Source organism: Zophobas morio, unplaced genomic scaffold, assembly GCF_036711695.1.
Source record: "Zophobas morio isolate AGI-343-1 ecotype UQ-CSIRO unplaced genomic scaffold, CSIRO_AGI_Zmor_V1 ptg000030l, whole genome shotgun sequence".
NCBI lineage: Eukaryota > Metazoa > Arthropoda > Insecta > Coleoptera > Tenebrionidae > Zophobas > Zophobas morio.
The window spans coordinates 12,608,922-12,629,903 of NW_026972135.1; the positions used below are offsets into that span (position 1 = coordinate 12,608,922).

The 20,982-nt window shown below is 35.0% G+C and overlaps 1 protein-coding gene across 1 annotated transcript; it reads left to right on the forward strand.

Annotated features, from left to right (window-relative positions):
* Window positions 1–10,719: 10,719 nt before the first annotated feature.
* Window positions 10,720–20,934, forward strand: LOC135138699 (fatty acid synthase-like). The gene is made up of 16 exons (XM_064068679.1): window positions 10,720–11,255; window positions 13,185–13,388; window positions 13,755–14,726; window positions 14,790–15,245; window positions 15,296–15,525; window positions 15,577–15,937; window positions 15,984–16,241; window positions 16,294–17,299; window positions 17,355–17,485; window positions 17,535–17,691; window positions 18,139–18,794; window positions 19,726–19,881; window positions 19,931–20,182; window positions 20,233–20,386; window positions 20,435–20,787; window positions 20,844–20,934. Exons 1-16 carry the CDS (start codon window positions 10,774–10,776, stop codon window positions 20,881–20,883), a joined length of 5,868 nt encoding a protein of 1,955 aa, XP_063924749.1. The 5' UTR covers window positions 10,720–10,773; the 3' UTR covers window positions 20,884–20,934.
* The last annotated feature ends 48 nt before the right edge of the window (window positions 20,935–20,982 follow it).

The window sequence follows — 20,982 nt, forward strand, 5'->3', positions numbered from 1 at the left end:
GTTATTTTAGGGATTCAAAAGTGTCCGTAAAATGAGTCTTTTTCGTACTAGTGCGAAAAAGTTGCCATGGCAACTTTTTGGGACTGAATAGTAAAAACTATAAAAACAATAATTAAATAACCACATTTATTCTAAAGGAGTAGATACAACAATACAATATTTATTTCTCAAAAGGGAAAATGGAATGAACAGTTTTGAGCTCTCTGAAAACTGTTGTGTCCAAACGAAATACCTGAGGAGCTTGAAGGTATCAGGCTGATGTCTCTTGATGTCGTGGAAGTAGCTTCAGTAGTAACTAATAGTGTGTTAGTCGATGGTTCGTTTTGCTTTTCTCCCAATAACTGTCTGCATATCTTCTTCTTCCTTTCAACAGATTCTTCTATATATGATTCTGCGACAGAAGACGACCTAAAGTTTGTTACTATTTAGAAGAACACAATAATTACATTGCAAAAAAATTACTTCCATCCTCCTAGCCGTTTCAGGGAGATTAAATCAACATCACTATCAGCCGCCAGAGATGCAGAACTTCGTCGGAAGCAATGCCCTGTATATTCCTTGGGATTGGGCAAGTTAAGAAATTCAGCAACAACCGAGGGCATTTTCGCAAAAGAATTAGTCGTTTTTATAGTGTTTTGGGAGCTTGAACAAAAAAATATTGTTTGTAACACGTACCTAAAACGTTTTTTGGGATTAATTTGCTATTCCGGACTCGCCTTCGGCTCGTCCGGAAACAGCAAAATTCGTCCCAAAAAACTATGTTTTAGGTACTTGTAACAAAAATAACTTTTTAGAGGTCGTCGCATAGCTGCAATAACTGACAACCAAGGTATTTCCTCCCACGTTATTGCTGTTTCTTCTTTCTTTCGCTTGGCAAGTACCGGACTCATGGACACTCGAAGATGCAGCCACAGTTCCCGTTATATACTGTACTGTTATTTATGCTCTTTTAATACCTAGTTTGTATATACAGTGCTTCAAATGTAACATTTTGTCTTACAGGTTGGGAATATGCAACCAGGTTGTTCAATTCTTATTCAATCCGCGACTGGTGGTTTTGGATTAGCCGCTTTGAACGTTTGCCTTCATTATAAATGCGACATATATGTAACTGTTGTAACTCAAGAAAAAAGATCCTACTTAAATAAACATTACCCTCAAATTCAAGACAGCTACATTGGGAGCTCCCGCTATAGGTAATTTGAACAAATGATTCGAAGGGAAACTAAGAGTAGAGGAGTTGATTTTGTGCTGAATTCTTTAAGTGAGGATAAGCTTCAAGCTTCAGTTAAATGCTTAGCACGTTTGGGACGAATCTTGGAAATCGGTAAATATTATTTGACCAATGACAGTGCTTTAAATCTTTTATTCATGGAACAAGAAGTTAATAGTTACCAAGGGATAATATCAGACGATGTTTTAGAAGGTGTTCCGGAAATTAGGTCTAAGGTGATAAAGTGTCTACAGGAGGGAGTTAAAGTAGGATTTGTGAAGCTTCTGCCTAGGATTGTTTAATTCAATTGAGGTAGAAAATTCGTATAGATATATGATGATAGGTAAATATTTTGGTAGAATTTTGATTAAACTTAGGAATGAAGAGGATAATAATACTGACGTTAATGGGATTGACAAATTTCGAATCAGTTCGAATCCACGGTAAATATCTTTGAAAATGATAGTTAGATAATTTTCTGTTCTAAATTCCAACATTTTGAAGTGAATAATGGAGTTTCCTCCCAAGCTGGAATAAAGTGGAAATACCAAACTTTGTTATTTTTTTTTATTAGTATTGAATTTTACATTAATAGCAACCAAGAATTGATTATTTCTATTGTCAACGACTGAAACCTTGCTGGTTCTGCTAGTTGAAGTTTCGTCTCTGCTGGTTGAAGCTTCGTTTTCATTATTTTCTTTATCGGTCAAAATCTGTTTTGCAATTTTACTTTGAGCTTAAGATTGTGTAGCGTTCTGCAACATTTCCAGATTTCCAACCACCTAGACACTTTACAGTCGTTAAATTAGCACCACTGTCAGCCAACAGAGTGGCTGATGTTCTTCTCATACAGTGCCCAGTGTATAATTTAGCATCAGGAAACTTCAAATACTTTGCAATAATCGATGGTATTTTGCCTAAAGTATTTTTTCCTACTGGTTGAGTTGAACACTTTCTGTTTTATAAAAAATAAAAAAGCGTCGATGGTTGGTGTGTGGTGGCCTAAAGGATGCATACTTTCGAGGCAGCTCAATAAATTTCACCGATGGTTTATTCTTAGGATTTACATAATGAAAAGACGAATCAATCCTGATTTTTGTGTATTTGATGTTAGCCATTATAACTGCTCCTTCATTTCGAATATCACCTACTGATAAATTTGAGAATTCTTGACGCCTCATCGCTCCAGTAGTTACAACAGTGGCTGCACGACCGTATGCTTCTCCTATCAATGCTGCCACATTATAAACAGATATCGGAGTTTCAGGATTAGCACGTATCCATAATTCTTGGGCCTGCACATAATAATTCTGTAAGAGTTTAAAGAAAGCCACATCTAAAGGCTGAAGTCGATGGGTAGTATAACCTGGCACTGAAGCAAATGGATATTATCCTTTAGATTTTTACCGTGCGTACAGTGTCCATCCATAAAAGCAAGACGGGTTTCTCAGGACCGGATTTAACTATTGAATGAAAGTGTTTTAACCACACCACAAAAAGCTCCAAATTAACATATCCACTGTCAGAAATTTCGCAAATACGACCTGGAGGAGCTCCAATTCCTATTTCTGGAGCACGTCGCTTTCTTTTAAAAATGATCACCGGTGGAATGTAAAGGCTTGCTGCATTTATGCAGTACACTACCGTACTAAGCACTTGTCTTTCTCCACTAGTGATTCCCCCAACCTGTCGTTTACAGCGTTCGGAAAAGATTTTTGGAGTTTTACCTCCTTTCGTGTCGTATTATGGAACACATATACGCGCCAGAATAGGATGACGAGTTCCAGCTACGAGCTTGGTGTCGGTGTCGGCGTCGGTGTCGAGGTCACCAGGATCGGTGTGAACCGAGTCTGAACATGACATTTAACGCCGCGCTATAGAAAGACAAGGAAAGAAAGAGAGAGAGAAAGAAAGAAAGAGAAAGAAAGAAAAACAGAAATAAACTATAAAATAATATGTATATGAAACGCCTCATTAAAGTGGTGCTGTTTCTCTTGTTTCCGCCTGTCCACCGTCTGTGACTAATCGGTCGCTATTTCTTATATATTTCTTATAGACTAAAACTGTTCAAGTAACTTAGGAACAATATGTTTCCAACAAAAGAACTTTTTGGTTATTTTGATAATTATTGAAATATTAAGCTTCAAATTCTAAACTAAACTAAAAAATTGCTCCAAATTTGGTGTACACCAATCATTTGCGGGAAAATCCAGGGTTACTAAATAACACAGAAGTTAAGTGTTAAATTCTAAATCTTCCAAGTGATGACGTCATCTGAAAATTTTACCTAATAAATCCTATTTAAAATGCAGAAAATGGTCTTCATTTTCTAAGAAACCACGCGTAGTTAAGGTTATTTTTATATATGTCTAATGGAAATGATAGTTCTCCAGAGATAAGTGATGCCGCAAAAATAACAACAAACGCTTTACTTAATGTATTAATTATTATAACTATTTTGCTGTTTTAGGAGAGGAAAAAATCATTCTCGGATATAATTACACGAGAGGTCAATTTTTGTCAGAAATAAAGTTGCCAATTAGAAATAAAAATTTCAACTTTATTTCGTTGACAAAAAGACCTCGACCGTAATTCGATACGAAAATTTAACAAATAATTTATTAAACACATAATTTATTAAAACATTAACTAAATGAGCAATTATTAAAGGTGCAATTATGACATAGATTTGAGCATCGGAATTGGTTTCTGCTTCTTTGGGTGCCAGTGAACTTGTTCGTGGAGTACTTGATACACAAATTGAATTAATTCTTTCTGTGTGATGCTCCTGAGTTAATTGAAGATACGGTTGTGCATTAGAGTGTCCGGTAATTTTTGGGCCCCCCCTTGAGCAGTTTTCGTAAAAATTGGATTATATTGCCTCTCCGCCTCTTGACGCAATTTCAAATGCAGCGATGTGATAAAATTTTTCTGTATTCCTTCTGGTTCCTCCTCGTTCCACAATCTAGCCATTTGTACAATTTCTTGTTTTTTTAAGAGCCGTCTTTTCCGGGAAAGATTGCAATATTTTGCGTTTGTTGCCTCACGAGCTTCTTTGAATTCTATGTCTACAAATGGGTTGAACTTGTTTTGAAACTCCTTGAAGTATTTCTCTTCCAGCAGTTTTGCAATGGGATTCCAAATGGCCTTTACCACACTTTCCTTGTAACCATCACCGTTAACCTTTTTCATGTTAAAGGCCCAATTCTGGAGAATATTGGTCAATTCTTTGGTGTTTCTGGTTCTGTCCAATTTATATTTTCTTTCACAACAAAATGTTTCCAACTGCCTTCAAACAGACGACTGCATGTTTACAGTCAGTGTTGGGGACCGATACTTATAAAAGTATCTAGATACAGATATAGATATATGGAAGACTAGCTGACCCCGTGAACTCCGTTTCACCTACAATTTAATTTTGAATCTGCAAAATCGAATGCTTTGAAATCTTGCAGATGTTTTAAACATATGATAAGCATAATAAATTTGTATTCAAAATATATTTACTTATCCCCTCCAAAAAATTGATGACGTCAGCCCAAAATTTTGCCAAATGAATCCTATCTAAAATGTCCAAAATAGGATGAGACTATACTTGTGATTTATCATTCCATTCATATTTTTTAGTTTTGCTTATAGCGGGTGTCTCAAAAAAATTAATCACTGAGTCAATTTATTTTATTGATTGAATCAAGAATTGCAAAATTGAATTTTGAAATATTGCAGACGTTTTGAAGTTACTGTTTGACATGGTGGGTTTTCAATCAAAATATATCTGTTTATCAAGCCCAAAAACTTGAAGACGTCATCTCAAGATTTTGCCGAATAAATCCTATCTAAAATGTGGAAAATATCATCAGTATATTTTCGTAATTTATCACTGCATTCATATTTTTTAGATTTGCTTTTACAGTGACTCAAAAAAATATATGGATCAGTCAATTTATTTTAGTGAATAACTCAAGAGTTGCAAAAATGAATACTTTGAGATCTTGCAGACGTTTTAAAGTTATTGTAAGCATGGTAAATTGTTAAGAATATTTATTTATTCCCCCCAAAAAATTGATGGAATGGCTCACTCGATTTTCGTAGAGAATTTTGGGAATACAATACAATTATTTTTAGTATTACACTGCACCAATCCAAGGTGGTATATCTACGTGTTGATAGTAAATGTTGATTAGGTCATCACAAAATTGTGTGAAGAAAAGACTCAACTCGAAAATGCTGAATATGTTTCATTATACTTTTGGTGCGAAGGAAGTTCTGTCGAAACAACGTTCGATCAATTTTTTGACAATGGTTGATATAAATAAAACTCAGTAGATGCTCATACTCGAAATACGAAGTATCTACTCGAATATCAAATCAAAATATTTCTAGTTTTTCTAGATGATACTAATACTTCAGTAAGTAACAGTTGATGCTCAAGTAGCATCTCGATACAACAAAAAAGGACAACAGTGACAGTGTTCAACCATCAAGGCAAAAATCGAGTCACCAAAATATAAGTTAGTATGGGGTAGACACCTTGAGATGGGAATCTCTATGGCCAGTGTTAGAAAAAATGCACTGCACAATTTATGAATAAATAAAAGTTAATTACATGAAAAGTTTTCGATATTCCTGCTCCTAATGTGTTTTTCAAACTGAATGCACCTTTTGACGACGTTTCACATTCATGAAAGTCACCATGTTTAGTTAAGATTCACTCTTACAACGATCCTACTGGTTTTCTAAGCTACTTTACAGACAGCTCAGTTATTTGCCAAGCCGATGCTCACATCTAGATTAAATGCTCGCAAAACGCGTAGATGTTCTGTTTGTGTCCGGGGAGATACAATGTTTCCCAGTAGGTACTCAGTACATAGAGTAGATGCTCAGGTATATAAGAGTAATAAATAATGAAGTAGGTACTTCGTACTTCGAATATGAGTATCTACTCAGTTTTATTCATACCACCCAATGTCTCGCTTCAATGTTTGATTATGTTGATTATGAGCATAACGCTGATCAACTTCCATATCCGAATTACCCATGAAATAAATCAATGCGGTTTGCACCTGAGGTAGTTCGTCGCACATTTGATTCGTGGACCTATGTGAGGTTCTCGTCTTCTCGGCATTTTAATGAACTTCATAAAACGACACAGAATTATTTTCACAGTCAATCAAATCTGTAAATTTTGTCTTGAGAATTTTAAAATATTGAAAACTTCAAATTAAATCCTCGAACCAACAAAATGAATATAGGTAAATAGATTGGCAGATCAAAATGAATAAGAAACTTTCGCAATATGTAATTAAATTTAACCAAGACTTTTCTTAAAATAAACGACGTTTTTTTTTACGAAAAAACAAAGAACGATTTCAAATGCAATATATGTACTTTTCACAATCACACGGAAGAATTAGTTTTGTATGACACGTCAGTTAGACGACAGGTCCGTCAGAGACGACAACTATTGACAGTAATTCGAAGTGGCGATTCCCATACAAAATGTTTAGAATTTTTTAATTTTTTACTGTTCTTTTAAGTTATCCTTATTTTTTTTATTTATAAAGCATCCCCGTAATATAAAAAATGTTTCAAATCGGTCAAGCCGTTTTTGAGTCTTAGCGTGACTAATAGGAACAGCAATTGATTTTTATTTTATAGATGATTAATAAATGGGGGTTGGTGGTAGAAAGGTGAAAATTTAGGGTTGTGTGTATTTTTTGATGTCAAATCTTAAAAAAATAAAAATAAAAAAATTTGTCAAAAAAATAGACAAAAATTTTTTAGGGTGGGCCACCCTTATCACTTAGGGGTTTAAAAAATAGTTTACAACCTATTGTCAGACCTACCTAATAGACATAAAAAATTTCATACAAATCGGTCTACCCATTTCGGAGAAGTTCGGTTACAAACATTGTGACGCGAGAATTTTATACATAATGCATTATTATTTTAGAACAAATTTCATTACCATAAAAAAGGTTATACTGACTCGACCTTAAAAGATAGACATATGCTGTCGCGGACTTTTCTTTAGAACTTTTAGAGGGGAACAATTTCGTTATACATGATTTTTACGTAACTTTAACCGTTTAAGCAGCGTAAGCAACGGAAGCTGTCAAAGGAGGAATAATTTTCCCGTTTTTCCGAATTTTTCATTGCTACTTCGCTCCTAATGATCGTAGCGTGATTTTATATAGCCTATATGTAGATATGATACATGGACTATCCAACACAAAAAGATTTTTTGAATTTGAACCAGTAGTTTCTGAGATTAGCGTGTTCAAATAAACAACAGCTTCAGCTTTATTATATAAGTATAGATTAACGTATCTAGGTACATATTGTTTTCGATTTTTTCGAAATGTATCTAGATTCAGATACAAGAAAACAGATCGTTTTTGAAGGTTTGACGAATAAAATAACTGAAAACATGTTTATGTATTTTTGTATGTATTGTTTAATGAAATTTTTAAAATTAACAACATTTCGAACGTATTGTCACCTAAATTATTTCTTCTTGGTGTCAGAATTTAGTTTCCACTACTAAACACCCGTTCCACAGGTGCAGAAGAACGGATTGTGGTATTAAATTTAAAAAATAAATATTTTACGGTAGCATAGTTATTCAAGAATCAAAAATCTTTTCTTTTTTCCTGCAAATAGGCCATCGCTTCGCTGTTTGATGTGTCGCAAATTGTGCAATATTTATTACGTACGCTTAGAAAGAAAATTTTTTTGTTTTTATTCCCATACTACAGTGTCCAAATTGTGTCTGAGTATATCTAATAATTATCTCCAGCATTAAAATTTATATTTCAAAAGAATACGGGAAATGATTATTCTGTGCTGAAGGTTTGACAACCTGTCATAAATTATTATTCTTCAATATCGGCTTACGATGTTTTTATGACCATGTCCGGTAATCGTCTATCCCGGTGCGGCAGGTATATACATTTTAGGAAGAATTGCTGGTTTCATTTAAGGCAAAATAAGTACAATTTCTTAGAAAGGTATTTAAACCCCTTATAGGATCAAAGGCTGCCTGGCAGGCCAGAATCACCAGAGTGCAACTTTAAATTTTCAGATTTTTGTTGAAACTCATTTTATTTTAATCTCGTTTCACGATTTCTGACGATAAATTATTCTACCGAGGGTTGTAAAAATATTAATTTTATTACCTAAGATTTACACTTACACATAATCGGCACATTCTAGGGCAAAACGGACCTGCCAAGCCCGCCTCGCGTTAGGTCCAACAATGAAAAAGTGAAGAAATGACACATGTGGCAACAGGAACAGATGCTACGTTTGTCTGAAAAATAAAGATATAAAACAGTAACAAATATGCGATTTATGCGAGAGAAATGTATGTATTGAACATTCGATTAGTCGATTACAAAACTAATTTGTGCTAATTGAAAAAATTAATCATTATGTAACACGCAATTATTATTTTCTAAAAATAATAACATACCTTAAACAAATATTTTTACTATTAAAATTACTCTTATTTAATAACACAAATCCAAGCAGTGGGCCTACCGGACCCGGGTTGCTCAGGTACACAGATAAAATGCATTGCCCCGATAAGCGTAAAACGCAGTGAATAGTGAATTGTGGTTTATGGTTTTTTAAAACACCATCTTACCATGGCTTAGATTGATTACCCCTCAGGATTATATTTAAAGATGTATAAGTACTGAAGGCTACAATGTAGGAAATGGTAGTATTTAAAATATGAAAATTTCCGTGACAGAACACTATTAGTGGACCTCTTACCTCTATTTTTGTTTATGTGACCAAAATCACCAACATGAAGTTTCAAAAATTATTACTAGTATAACTCAACTAATAACTACTGAAAAAAAAGTGAAATAAAAAAATGTATCTGTATCTGCCCCATTAATTTTGTATCTAGATACAGATATTTTGTGCTTAAATTCGATGTCAACTTTTAATTAATTTTGCCACATGCAAACTTGATTTTGAAAGACGAAAGTTACCCTTCATTTTTATCGCTGAAAAAGTTAGGGCAAACATTTGTCGCTGTCAAAGTGACAAAATTGTCGTGGCTTATGCTATATTTTCTATATGAGTTAAAGTCACATAAATGAGTGTCCTGAACCTGAACAAATTAGCTTCAAGAACAGGAACACCAGAAAAATTTTCACGAAATTCCTGAAAACGGGATTTGTCATAAAAAATATTTTTTTCATTCACTTTCCGTCATAGTTATTTTTTGTCAGCTTGTCCTTGTATGTCGAGACAGTCATAAATTATAGTCAGAAATGAGCAACACGAAGGTTAGTGCAAATAATTTGAATAGATTTAAATACACTTACACATTTTCCACTCAAAAATTTATTCGTTTCTTTTAGAAATATATGCAAAATGAATTCACTATTGTATTAAAATGAGAAAAAAGTTCCAAGTGAAGTTTTGACTAATGCCTAATTTCGTATTTCTTCGACGCGTCGCAGCCTGTAAAATCGGAAAATGACGTCTTTTGTAAACACCAGTCTAAGTTGATCCTGATAGTATCACCTTATGTACATATTGACATTATTTTATCTTTCAAAAAAATTATATATTTATAAATAATTATAAACCACTGTCACATTAATTTCTACTATTTAAGATCCAACATTCGTTAAAATTTTAAGTGTAAGGAATAGAAATTGAATAAATAATATCATTCCAAACAACTTTTCAGAAAATTAACGCAGTGGTAACGAGTGGATTTTGTGAAACGTACAACTGACACATAAACCAAATACGTTAGACCTGAGAGTTTACCTAAACAAATTCTTACGTCTAAAGAAACAGAATTATTTTCCGTTTAAACGAAAGGATAGACGCACACAACGTGTTAGAACTGATACAGTCAGATGTATATGGTCCGATAGAAATAAAGTGTAGATGCCTATTCAAGGAAGGTTTTTATCTATTTTCTAGACAACAAAGACCCAGTAACAAAAAGATTCAAACAGTTTAAAGCCATGGTAGAAAATGAAGCTGGCAAAAGAACAGAGAAACTCAGAACAGATTAGAACAGTATATGTCAAAAAAATTCTTCAAGACTTATTGAAAAAGTAGGTAGATAACGGTCCCATATAAACCGTAAAAGAGGCAAGAAGCATGCTCATTATTCTCTTATTAGATAGATCAAAAGGCCCATCAAGTACAGAGAGAAGTTAATGGAGGAAAGCAATGCAGCAGGAATTGCAATGTGTTTATCACATCTAACATGAAGCATAAGATTTGCATTCTTGTTGATATACCTCCAGAGAAAATTTTGAGCAGAAAATAAATATAAAAGGAAAAGGCTTTATAAATATGGTTTTTATTAACAAACTCTAACAGTTAATTGAAATGCTTGTTGTTTTAAATTGCGGCAGGTCTAGTTCATTGAGTTAATATGGGTTTAAATTTCATTGCATTTCCGCTCCACCTTTTATAAATATGGGCTCCGTTCATTAATTTTTACATGCATGTGTCATACTCAGTGAGAAAATTTATAGGTTCGCGCGTTTTTAGCTGTAAATTTTGAACTTCTGAAAATGAAGTGCGAAGAAACTAAAGAAAATGAATCACTAAATTCCAGTTTTCAATATAGTCGTTGGTTATCTTCTCCGCCACCTGGGGATGAAGTGGTTATATCTGGTATGTCGGGTCGTTTTCCAGAATCTGAAAATATTCATGAATTCCGGGATAACCTATTTAACAAAAAGCAGATGGTTACGGAAAATGAAACAAGATGGAAAGCTGGTCTTAGTAATGTACCGAAAAGAAGTGGTCACATTGTTGATATTAACAAATTTGATGCTGGGTATTTTGGACTTCATTACCGTCAAGCTCATTTTATGGATCCTGGTGTGAGAGTTATTATGGAAAAGGTTACTGAAGCTGTGATGGATGCTGGAGTAAACCCATCAGAGTTAAAAGGAAGTAGGACTGGCGTATTTTTGGGTCTTTGTTCGTCAGATGTAGAAAATCCTGCGCTCATGAACCAAAAAGTACCGCAGATGTTTGGAATAACAGGGTAAGAACATTTATAAGCAATTTTCAAAACTGAGACAAATAATAATAATCTACTGAGTCATATGTTCTGGATTGCTCTGGATTTTTATTTTTATGGGGGCTGATCGTAGCCAACCGGCACTTAAGTCTCGCTTTTGCGCACATTGTATCTTCAACAAGTCCATATCAGGGTGTTTTTCCGCTCCTCTACTTGTTAAGCCATTGATGCGTCGTATCAGGCTGTCAGCGACAGTACAGGAGAGATTACTCCTCCCTGGGGTCATCCCCTGTCTACAACAGCCTCGATCTCAGTGCCACCTACATTAATCAGTACTTCCCTGTTCCTCAGCATACCAGTCACCCACCTACTTAGGGTGAGGTTCACGTCGTGCTCTTGTAGTGTTAGTCCTAGGGTTTTGAACGTCGTTTTATCGAACGCTCCTTTAATATCCAAGAACATTCCTAAGGTGGAAAGTTTGTTCTCCATCGCTCACTCTATACGGTTTACAAGTGTGTCGTATCCGTGGATCTTCCTTGGATGTACACATATTGGTTCGGATGTAGAAGTTGCTTGCTTGAAACGGTCTCCCGAATTTCTTTTTCGCTTAGTTTTTCTAGCGTTTTCAGCATGAATGATGTCAAGCTAATTGGTCTATAGGAATTAGCCAAGGTGTAATCTTGTCGTCCTGGCTTAGGTATAAAGATAACCTTTACTTTTTGCCATGCGTTCGGTATGTAGCTGAAGACTATACACGCTCAAAGCCTTGTCAGCAAGATAGGGCGTAGTCTGCCCATTCCCATTTGCATGAGGGCGGAATAAATACCGTCCACTCCCGGAGATTTATATGGGGAAAAGCTGTCAACTACCCACCCCAGTCTTGCCTCCGTGACTATCTTGGCCTATCGGAGAAGATTGAGTACCGGTTACATTCTTTTTGGAATGGGTGTAGTCCTTGTGTTGCCTGGAAACATAGTCTGCAGCAAAAGTTCTGCGGACTCTTCTAAAGTGGCTGTAAAAGTGCCAGCTTCTTTCTTTAGGATACCTGGTTGATGTGAGTGCCCAGTTTGTCTTCCAGTTCTTCGTTCTATAAAGCCTAGTTCGTCAGCCTAGGGTCTGCTTATTTTTGTTGTCACGCTCACGCACCATATAATTTTATTTTTCTTGGATCATAAATCATAAAATTGTATTATAAATTTTGTAAGGTTAATAGTAATATGTTTTAATTATTTTGATTAGACCGTAACACCGCAATACCGAACAGAACCAAAAAACTTAGTTCTAGAAATGCGTTTGACTAAAGTTAGTTCAGTTGATTATCTTCTTTTTCAACTATATAGCTCCAAACATAGCGCAAAAAGAACGGAAAAATCTACTATGTAGATTAAAAAATAGTTGTATACAAGGTCGCTAGAATATATGGAAACAGTTAAATATCTTGAGAACCAATTGTACAAATCACATGAAATTAGGTGCAACCAAGTCTAAAACAACAAGAAACAGGATGTTCTGGTAAATTATAAACTATGGTGTTGAAACTACGTTTCTGACGTTCAAGTACTTCCTGAACGACCGTTTCAAAGTCTGTCGATGAAGATTTCTGGTCGTCAATTGAGGATTGTATTGTGTTTATTTGTTCTTGTATCTCAAGCTTCAGATTCTAATTAGTTGTGATCCATTCGTTGCGGAGACCATTTATCATATATCAATCAATTCGGAGAAAAACCCTATTCAAAAATGCATTAGCTATATGGCAGTTCCATTTAAAAAAAAAATCAATTTGGCCTTGCACCTCAAAACAAATACAGCAAAAAAAAGTTTTTGATGAATAATTGGGGCACCACTTCTTGTACCCGTACATCTAATTTCAGTTGATTTGTACAATTTGTTTTCAAGGTACAACCGTTTCCATACATTTTAGCGACATTTGTAACAATAAGATATTTCTTTCAGTTTTATTAGATCTATGTTTGCTCACCGTATTAGTTATCACATGAGACTTAAAGGACCGTCGTTCACGGTTGACACAGCCTGTAGCAGTTCCGGTAGTGCTTTTAATTTAGCATTTCAAGCTATGAGAAGAGGTGAATGCGAAAATGCAATAGTCGCTAGTTGTAATTTGACTATGCATCCTGGAGGTACAATGCAGTTTTATGGGTAAGTCTTGTACGAATAAGGAAATAATTTTTTCATCTGACATCTCTTAAAAAATGCATTATAATAAAAGCAATTTAAACGTACCTGCTAAGAAGAAAAAATGTAATTTAATCTTAGGGTAGATTAGTAAATATCTTGATAATATTACAGTTTCTAAAATTGATGACATTATCCTTTATTATTACATATTAATTTCAGCTGTTTCAGCTGTTTTGGAAGTAGGCTATAAATAAAATGCATGTTACTTATACCTACATAACTCACTTCAGAAAAGAACCCTTAAAATTATTCTCAGGGAATTTGCGACATTGATCACTTTATAATATAAAATTGAATAATAATAATATTCGCAACAATATGTTTTAGATTGTCACTGTTGAGTTACGACGGAGTATGCAAAGTATTTGATGAGAACGCTAACGGCTACGTTAGAAGCGAGGCTTGTGCATGCCTTTTTCTCCAAAAAGCTAAAAACACGAATCGCATTTACGCAAAAGTTATTAATGTGAAAGCAAACAACGATGGTTTCAAAGACGAAGGAATAACATATCCTTCTTCGGAAATGCAAGAGAAGCTTATGGCTGAAATATATCGTGAAAGTAATATTAGTCCTTCAAGTCTAAGCTACATCGAAGCACATTGCACGGGGACTCGAGTTGGTGATCCTGAAGAAGTGAGGGCTATAGATGAGGCACTGGCGAAAAATCGGGAACAACAGCTTCTGATAGGTTCAGTAAAATCGAACACCGGTCATACAGAACCTCCGTCAGCTCTTTGTTCAATTATAAAAGTAGTGATCGCTATGGAAACCGGATTTATACCACCTAATATTAATCTGGATAGAATTAGAAGAGGACTAGAAGGGATTGAACAAAACAGAATGAAAGTCGTCACAGACACTACTGAGCTTTTAGAAGATGATGCCATTGTAGGTGTTAACAACTTTGGCTTCGGTGGTAGCAACATTCATGTTATGTTGCAACGGTTTAACAAACTTAAAATCGATGGTGGACTGCCGAAGGATGATGTTCCTAGATTAATTTGTGTCAGCGGACGCACTGAAGAAGCAGTTTTGAAAATTTTAAACTGCGTTAGTAGCAAAAGTTTAGATGCAGAATATGTGGGTCTCCTCAACCAATTATATAAAAAGAATATTTCAAATCACTCATATCGAGGTTACGCAATAGTTTCCAAACGTGGTGTCCTCTCGATGTCATCACAACGTTTGCCTATTAAACAACCACGTTTGCATATATTTTTTGGACAATTTGTCAAAAATTTTAAATTACTTGGTTCTTATTTGTTGCAGTTTTTGCCTTTCAGGAACGTCATATCAAGGTGAGTTTAAATCTCTTTGTCCATCGTTAACTAAAAGAAAATGTTTTGAATTTTTGGTTGAAGACTTAACAAAATTTTGGTTGTTAATAAGATAAAAACACTTGAAGAAATTTTCAAATCGAAAATAGATACACACGAAGATATTTTAGGATCCATATGTTTGCAATTAATCGTGGTAGATATTTTTAAAGTGTTGGAACTGTTTCCTAGTAGTGTTTCGGGTGATACCTTTGGCAAGATCGTCTGCGATTATCGCAATGATGTTATCCAAATGGAAGAGGCCGTCACAGAAGCGATAAAACTTAGTAACCCAAAATTTGATTCCAACATGAATAAGTTAGAAAATTTAGTTGATTCTAAAGCGCAACAGTCAGTAAATCATGGTGATATCAATTACGAAACTTATAACAATATAGCTAAAGGCACAGTAATAATAAACATTTCTGATTTTCCGATTACAGATAAAGATAATTTACTGATTGAAAACAGTACTGTGAATTTTTTGAATCTAGTAGGAAGGTAAAACATCACAATCGCTGAAATCTGAAGACTATGAACTGAATTTGTAGATTATATTTGGAAGGTTATCTTCCTCAAGTTCACAAGATTTTCCCTAAAATAGAATTCCCCGTAAGTAGAAGCACCTCTATTATTTCGCCTTCTATTCGGTGGAATCACCGTACATCGTGGGATACATTTAAATTTAAAGAATTTGCATCAACGGGTGCTGAACAAATGGATTATAATATTTCATACTCTTACGAAGAATGTCAGTTTTTGAAAGGCCATGTTATCGACGGTAAGATGAGATAAAAGTTTTATTTCAAGTTAATAAATGTAAAATTATCAGGACGCAATATTTTCCCAGCCACGGAATATTTGAAATTGGCTTGGGAAACATTTTCCAACTCTCAAAGACTAACAACCGATATTATGCCTGTAGTATTTGAAAACTGTAAGTTTCTGAGAGCCTTTACAATGCCTAAAACTGGTTACCAATTACTTCGTGTAAAGCTACAAAGAGGCACAGGCAATTTTGAAATTCTCGATAACGATTCTTTATTAATTAGTGGGCGTATTACCCGTTGTTTGCATTCAGATCAACAACAAGTTAATCTTTCGTCTAGCGCTGTTCTGGAAGATGATAAACTGAGGATATTGACACAAGAAGAAATTTACCGGGAATTTCACTTAAGGGGTTATAATTACAGGTGTGTTGTTGTTAGTAAAGTACAAAGTTTTGAAACTTTCTTGTAGTGGTTTGTTCAAAGCTATTAAGGCATTTAATGTTGATGCGTCTCTGGGTTTAATCAAGTGGGATGATAATTGGAGTGCATTTATGGATAATATGCTTCAGCTTCAACTCCTTCAAACAGATACGAGATTACTTTTCGTTCCCACTGGAATTAAGAAAATAATTATTGATCCTATCAAACATAAACACGCCGTTGAAAGCCAAAATAAACAAGAGTGTTTTCTGCCCGCATATGTTAGCAAGAACTCTAACATGATAACGTAAGTTAGGTCGTAAAAACATATCGTTAATGTAAAGAGTTATTTTATTTAGGTCTGGTGGAATTGAAATACACGGAATTCATGTTAAATCCGTCTTTAGAAAGAAAGGAAGATTGGAACCAGTTTTAGAAAAACACGTTTTCGTTCCTAATAATACGACTTTAGAGTTAGAAGAAGTTGTCAGGGTCAATACACAGATTATCTTGGAAAATACTTTGGAATATCACTTTAAAGCTGTGGAAATTATTAACGAATTTACTGATATAAATTCTGAACACATATTATGTTTCGTTAACAAAGCCTTAGCAGATATTCCAGTAGTTGCCCCTGATCTTACCGTTTCGTCTAAAGCAGCTGTAAATGACACACCTGGCATAAAATACGAAACAATTACTTTAACGCCGGAAAGTAATATACTTCTGTATATCGGCAGTAAAATTTTACAACAATCAAATACTTTAAAACAATTTTTCGTGCCTCTTAGCGAAAACGGTTTTGTCTTAACACGAGAGGAAATCAATTTTACGGTGGAAACATATATTGATGGAGTAGAAATTCTCACGGACTATACAACACCAAACGAAAGAATTATTTTATTGCGGAAAAAAGAGACAACTGCTAAGCCCAAATTTATTGAAGTATCTTCGAGAAATTTCGAATGGCTACCGGAATTACAAAATTCATTAAGTCAGAGGAATAATGTAATCACTTATGCAACGAACCAACAACCTGAAGGAATCTTGGGTTTGATCAACTGCATCAGACGCGAAAGAGACGGAAACTTAGTTAAGTGTTTTTTTATGATGGACGATGCTCCAGAATTCGACCCCCAGCACTGGTTTTATGTCGAACAAATTAGTAGAAATTTGGCTACAAATATATATAAGAACGGGTCTTGGGGCACATACAGACATCTCCGTTTGGAAGAAATTCCCAAAATCAATAGCGAACACTCCTACGCGTATTTCAAACATAGAGGCAATATGTCGAGTTTTGAATGGTTAGAAGGACCTTTAAACAGAGAAGCGTTACTTGCAGAAGGGCGAATGTTGGGTTTAGTAAGTTGTATTACGACACATGTTATTATATTAAACTGATTATTATTTTCTGTAGACTTATTATTCGCCAGTTAACTTTAAAGATATAATGGCTGCATCTGGTCGTGTAAACCCAGAAATATTACAACCACATCGACTGGCTCAAGAAGTGCTAACAGGGTTTGAGTTTTCAGGAAAAGATTTAAGGTTGGATTATTCATATCTTTGTACAGAAAACCATACAATTCATTTGTAGAGGTTGTCGGATAGCTGGGATAACAAACTCTCAAGGAATTTCTTCCGATGTTAGTGTTGATTCTTCCACAATTTGGCAAGTACCCGACTCATGGACACTCGAAGATGCAGCCACTATTACTGCTGTGTACATTACCGTTCTTTATGCTCTTTTACTGGTAGAGTATGAAAAAACAGGTCGAAGGTTATTTCGACTGACTTCCCTCACATTTAAAGTCAAACATGCAAACAAATTCAATGTCTTACAGAAATCTAAATGTAGACGAGGAGGAGATTTGAACGCAAGGGTGCATTCTAAAGTTGCTGAAGGCTATCGCCTAAACTTCCGCGCGAAATACAATTCTGCGCAGACGGCAGACGGCAGACAGTGAGACCAAGCCATAGACGGAAACGGGGAGCCTATTGTTTCGTACTGTCAGCGTTCAGAAAAACATGCACACTTAACAATCTTGCTTTAAAAGTGTACAACCAAATGTTTTGCAAAGTTTCGAGTTTATTGTTACACCTTTTTTTCTATTTTTTAAAAAATACTGAATTTGTTTGACTGTACTTCAGAAACGAGGGAGGTTCTGTCTATTAATAAGAGAAAAATTTTTGTCCAACAGGTTGGGCATATGCGATCGGGTTGTTCAATTCTTATTCACTGTGCGACTGGTGGTATCGGATTGGCCGCTTTGAACGTATGCCTTCACTATAAATGCGACATTTACGCAACCGTTGGAAATGAAAAGAAAAGGGCCTATTTAAATAAGCATTATCCTCAAATTCCGAACAGCCACATTGGAAACTCACGGGATACGTCATTTGAACAAATGATCAAAAGGGAAACTAAGAGTAGAGGAGTTGATTTTGTTCTGAACTCTCTAAGTGAAGATAAGTTGCAAGCATCAATTAAATGTTTAGCTCGCAAGGGACAACTTATGGAACTCGGCAAATATGATTTGGCTAATGATAGTTATTTAAATCTTTTACTCATGGAAAAGGAAGCCATTTATCATGGAATAGTGTTAGATGCGTTGTTCAGAAAGTCAGTTAAAGAAACGAATTCTAAATTGACAAAATGTTTGTTGGAAGGAATAAAGGCTGGCTTTGTCAAACCACTGCCTAGAGTTTGTTTCAATGCAACTCAAGTAGAGGAATCGTACAAGTATATGATGTCAGGCCAACATATTGGCAGAATTTTGGTTAAACTTAGAAATGAAGAAGATATTGACCATGACGATAACGGGATTGAAAAATTTCAAATCAGTTCTAAGCCACGGTAAGTTATTATAAGTCTATCAGTGAAAACTGCTGAATGGTTCCATAGAAATACACCAAATTTGCTTATTTTTGTCAGGTATTTAGTACTAATACTAATACAATAGAAAATGTAACGAAAGTTTAAGTTTCTGAACTATCATTTTCTTGGAGAAAAAATTGCTTCAAATACATAAACTTCCAAAAATAGCCTACGTCACCCACTGAAATCGTTATGTTAGGGAAAAAATACTGATTTGAAACTTTCAGGAAATGTGGTCCCTACGTACGTTTTGTTATAATTTATAATATATTTCTCGATGGTTTCCAAAGACATATTATTAAGTGTTTCGTAAGCTGAGAATGTGATAAGTCTGTAGAATTGTTTGTTACACAATTTGGGCAAAACCACTTTTACGCTGATCGAAGACGACGATGCTGACACACACAGGGTTTTTTTAAATGATTAGTTTGATTAGAAGGTCGAAATAGGTCATAGCAGCGTGCCGCTTATCACTTTATGCGAACTTTACTAAATGCCCAAGGACTTACGACAAATACCACACGCATCTGTTTGCCTAAATGCTTCGAACAAAACACATTTATTGTGGTTAAACATTACAGTAAATGTTGAAAATCTTCACCATTTTCTTTAAGGCACATGTTCACCCATTTTTCAATTTCAGAAATGTTCTGTAGCATCTTTTCATTAATGCTTTAGACCCATTTTTCAATTTCATGTTGCAAGAGGAACGAACTCCTGACTGCTGAGACAATCTTGTCAAAGATGATTTCCTCAGATACTGAAGGTATCAACAGAAAATTTCCTTTTCTTACCACAGCGAAGCGAAATTTTTGAAATCCATTACTAACCACGCCCTCAGAAGCGTTTATTAAAACCCTGTATATTATCTAACAAGAGGTAACTAAGTAAAATAGCATTTTGTTTAAAGGTTTAATTGTGACGTGCGTTACACATACGTCATTGTTGGTGGGCTAGGCGGAATAGGTATAGAACTTGGTGATTGGTTGGTTCTAAGGGGTGCCAGGAAGCTAGTGCTAACTTCCAGATCGGGACTTCAAAGTGGTTACCACCAACAAAGGATAAAGTAAAGCACATTGTTTTACTCAATTTTGGCTTTCAAAAACCGATTCTAGTATATGGAAATCCTACGGCGTCCAAGTTAAAGTTTGTACTAATGACGTGACTACTGAACAAAAGTGTGAAGATCTAGTTAAAGAGGCGAACGAACTGGGACAAATCGATGCCATTTTTAATTTGGCTGTTGTCCTACAGGATGCACTATTCCAAGATCAGACTAAAGAAAATTTCCTTGCTTCGTTCACACCAAAAGCTCACGCCACGGTATTTTTGGATAAAGTTAGCAGGAAATTCTGTCCAAATTTAAGGTTTTCCATCAACGCCAACACAAGACATGATTTTATACGATGTGTTCTAGATATTTTGTTGTGTTTTCGTCAGTCTCTTGTGGCCTCGGTAATGCGGGTCAGAGCAACTATGGTATGGCTAACTCTGTCATGGAAAGAATATGCGAGAATCGAAAACGAGAAGGATTGCCTGCTGTAGCTATTCAGTGGGGAGCAGTCGGTGATGTAACTAATAATTTTTTAAAGTTTCTTAAAATGACACGTATGTTAAAGGTTGGTTTAGTAGCGAAAATGCAGAAGGAGCATAAAGAGTTAGTGATTGGTGGAACTCTGCAGCAAAAAATTTCAAGCTGTTTTGAAGTGTTAGATGTGCTATTAAAACATAATTATCCAGTTGTTTCTAGTATGGTGGTTGCTGAAAAACACTACAAAGGTGACATTCTTACTGCAGTTGACGCGATTGCCCACATTATAGGAATAAAAGATATAAAAACTGTAAGTCCGCATGCGACCTTTGCAGAACTTGGTATGGATTCGATGATGGGCACGGAAATTATTCAACTTCTGGAAAACGATTTTGAAATATACGTAACTTCTAAGGATATTCGGAGTTTAACATTTGCAAAGTAACATGCCATTAAAAATTAAACTCTTAAGCTCAAACGTTGTTACGTCATTTCAGATTGGCTGAAATAGAGGCAGAAAAGTTGACAAAAAATTAAATTTGTAAAAAAACACAGCAAGGCATAAATTTGCTCATTCATTTCATTTCTGATATCGAATCGAGTGATTTACCTGTGGTTCAATTAACAAGCCAAGTA

Bases quoted from the DNA above. Each gene is read 5' to 3' on its own strand.
- LOC135138699 (XM_064068679.1), top strand. From the start codon at position 10,774: ATGAAGTGCGAAGAAACTAAAGAAAATGAATCACTAAATTCCAGTTTT. The intron at 15,938-15,983 runs GTGTGTTGTTGT...ACTTTCTTGTAG, and splicing joins TTAAGGGGTTATAATTACAG to TGGTTTGTTCAAAGCTATTA. The intron at 17,692-18,138 runs GTAGAGTATGAA...TTTGTCCAACAG, and splicing joins TTCTTTATGCTCTTTTACTG to GTTGGGCATATGCGATCGGG.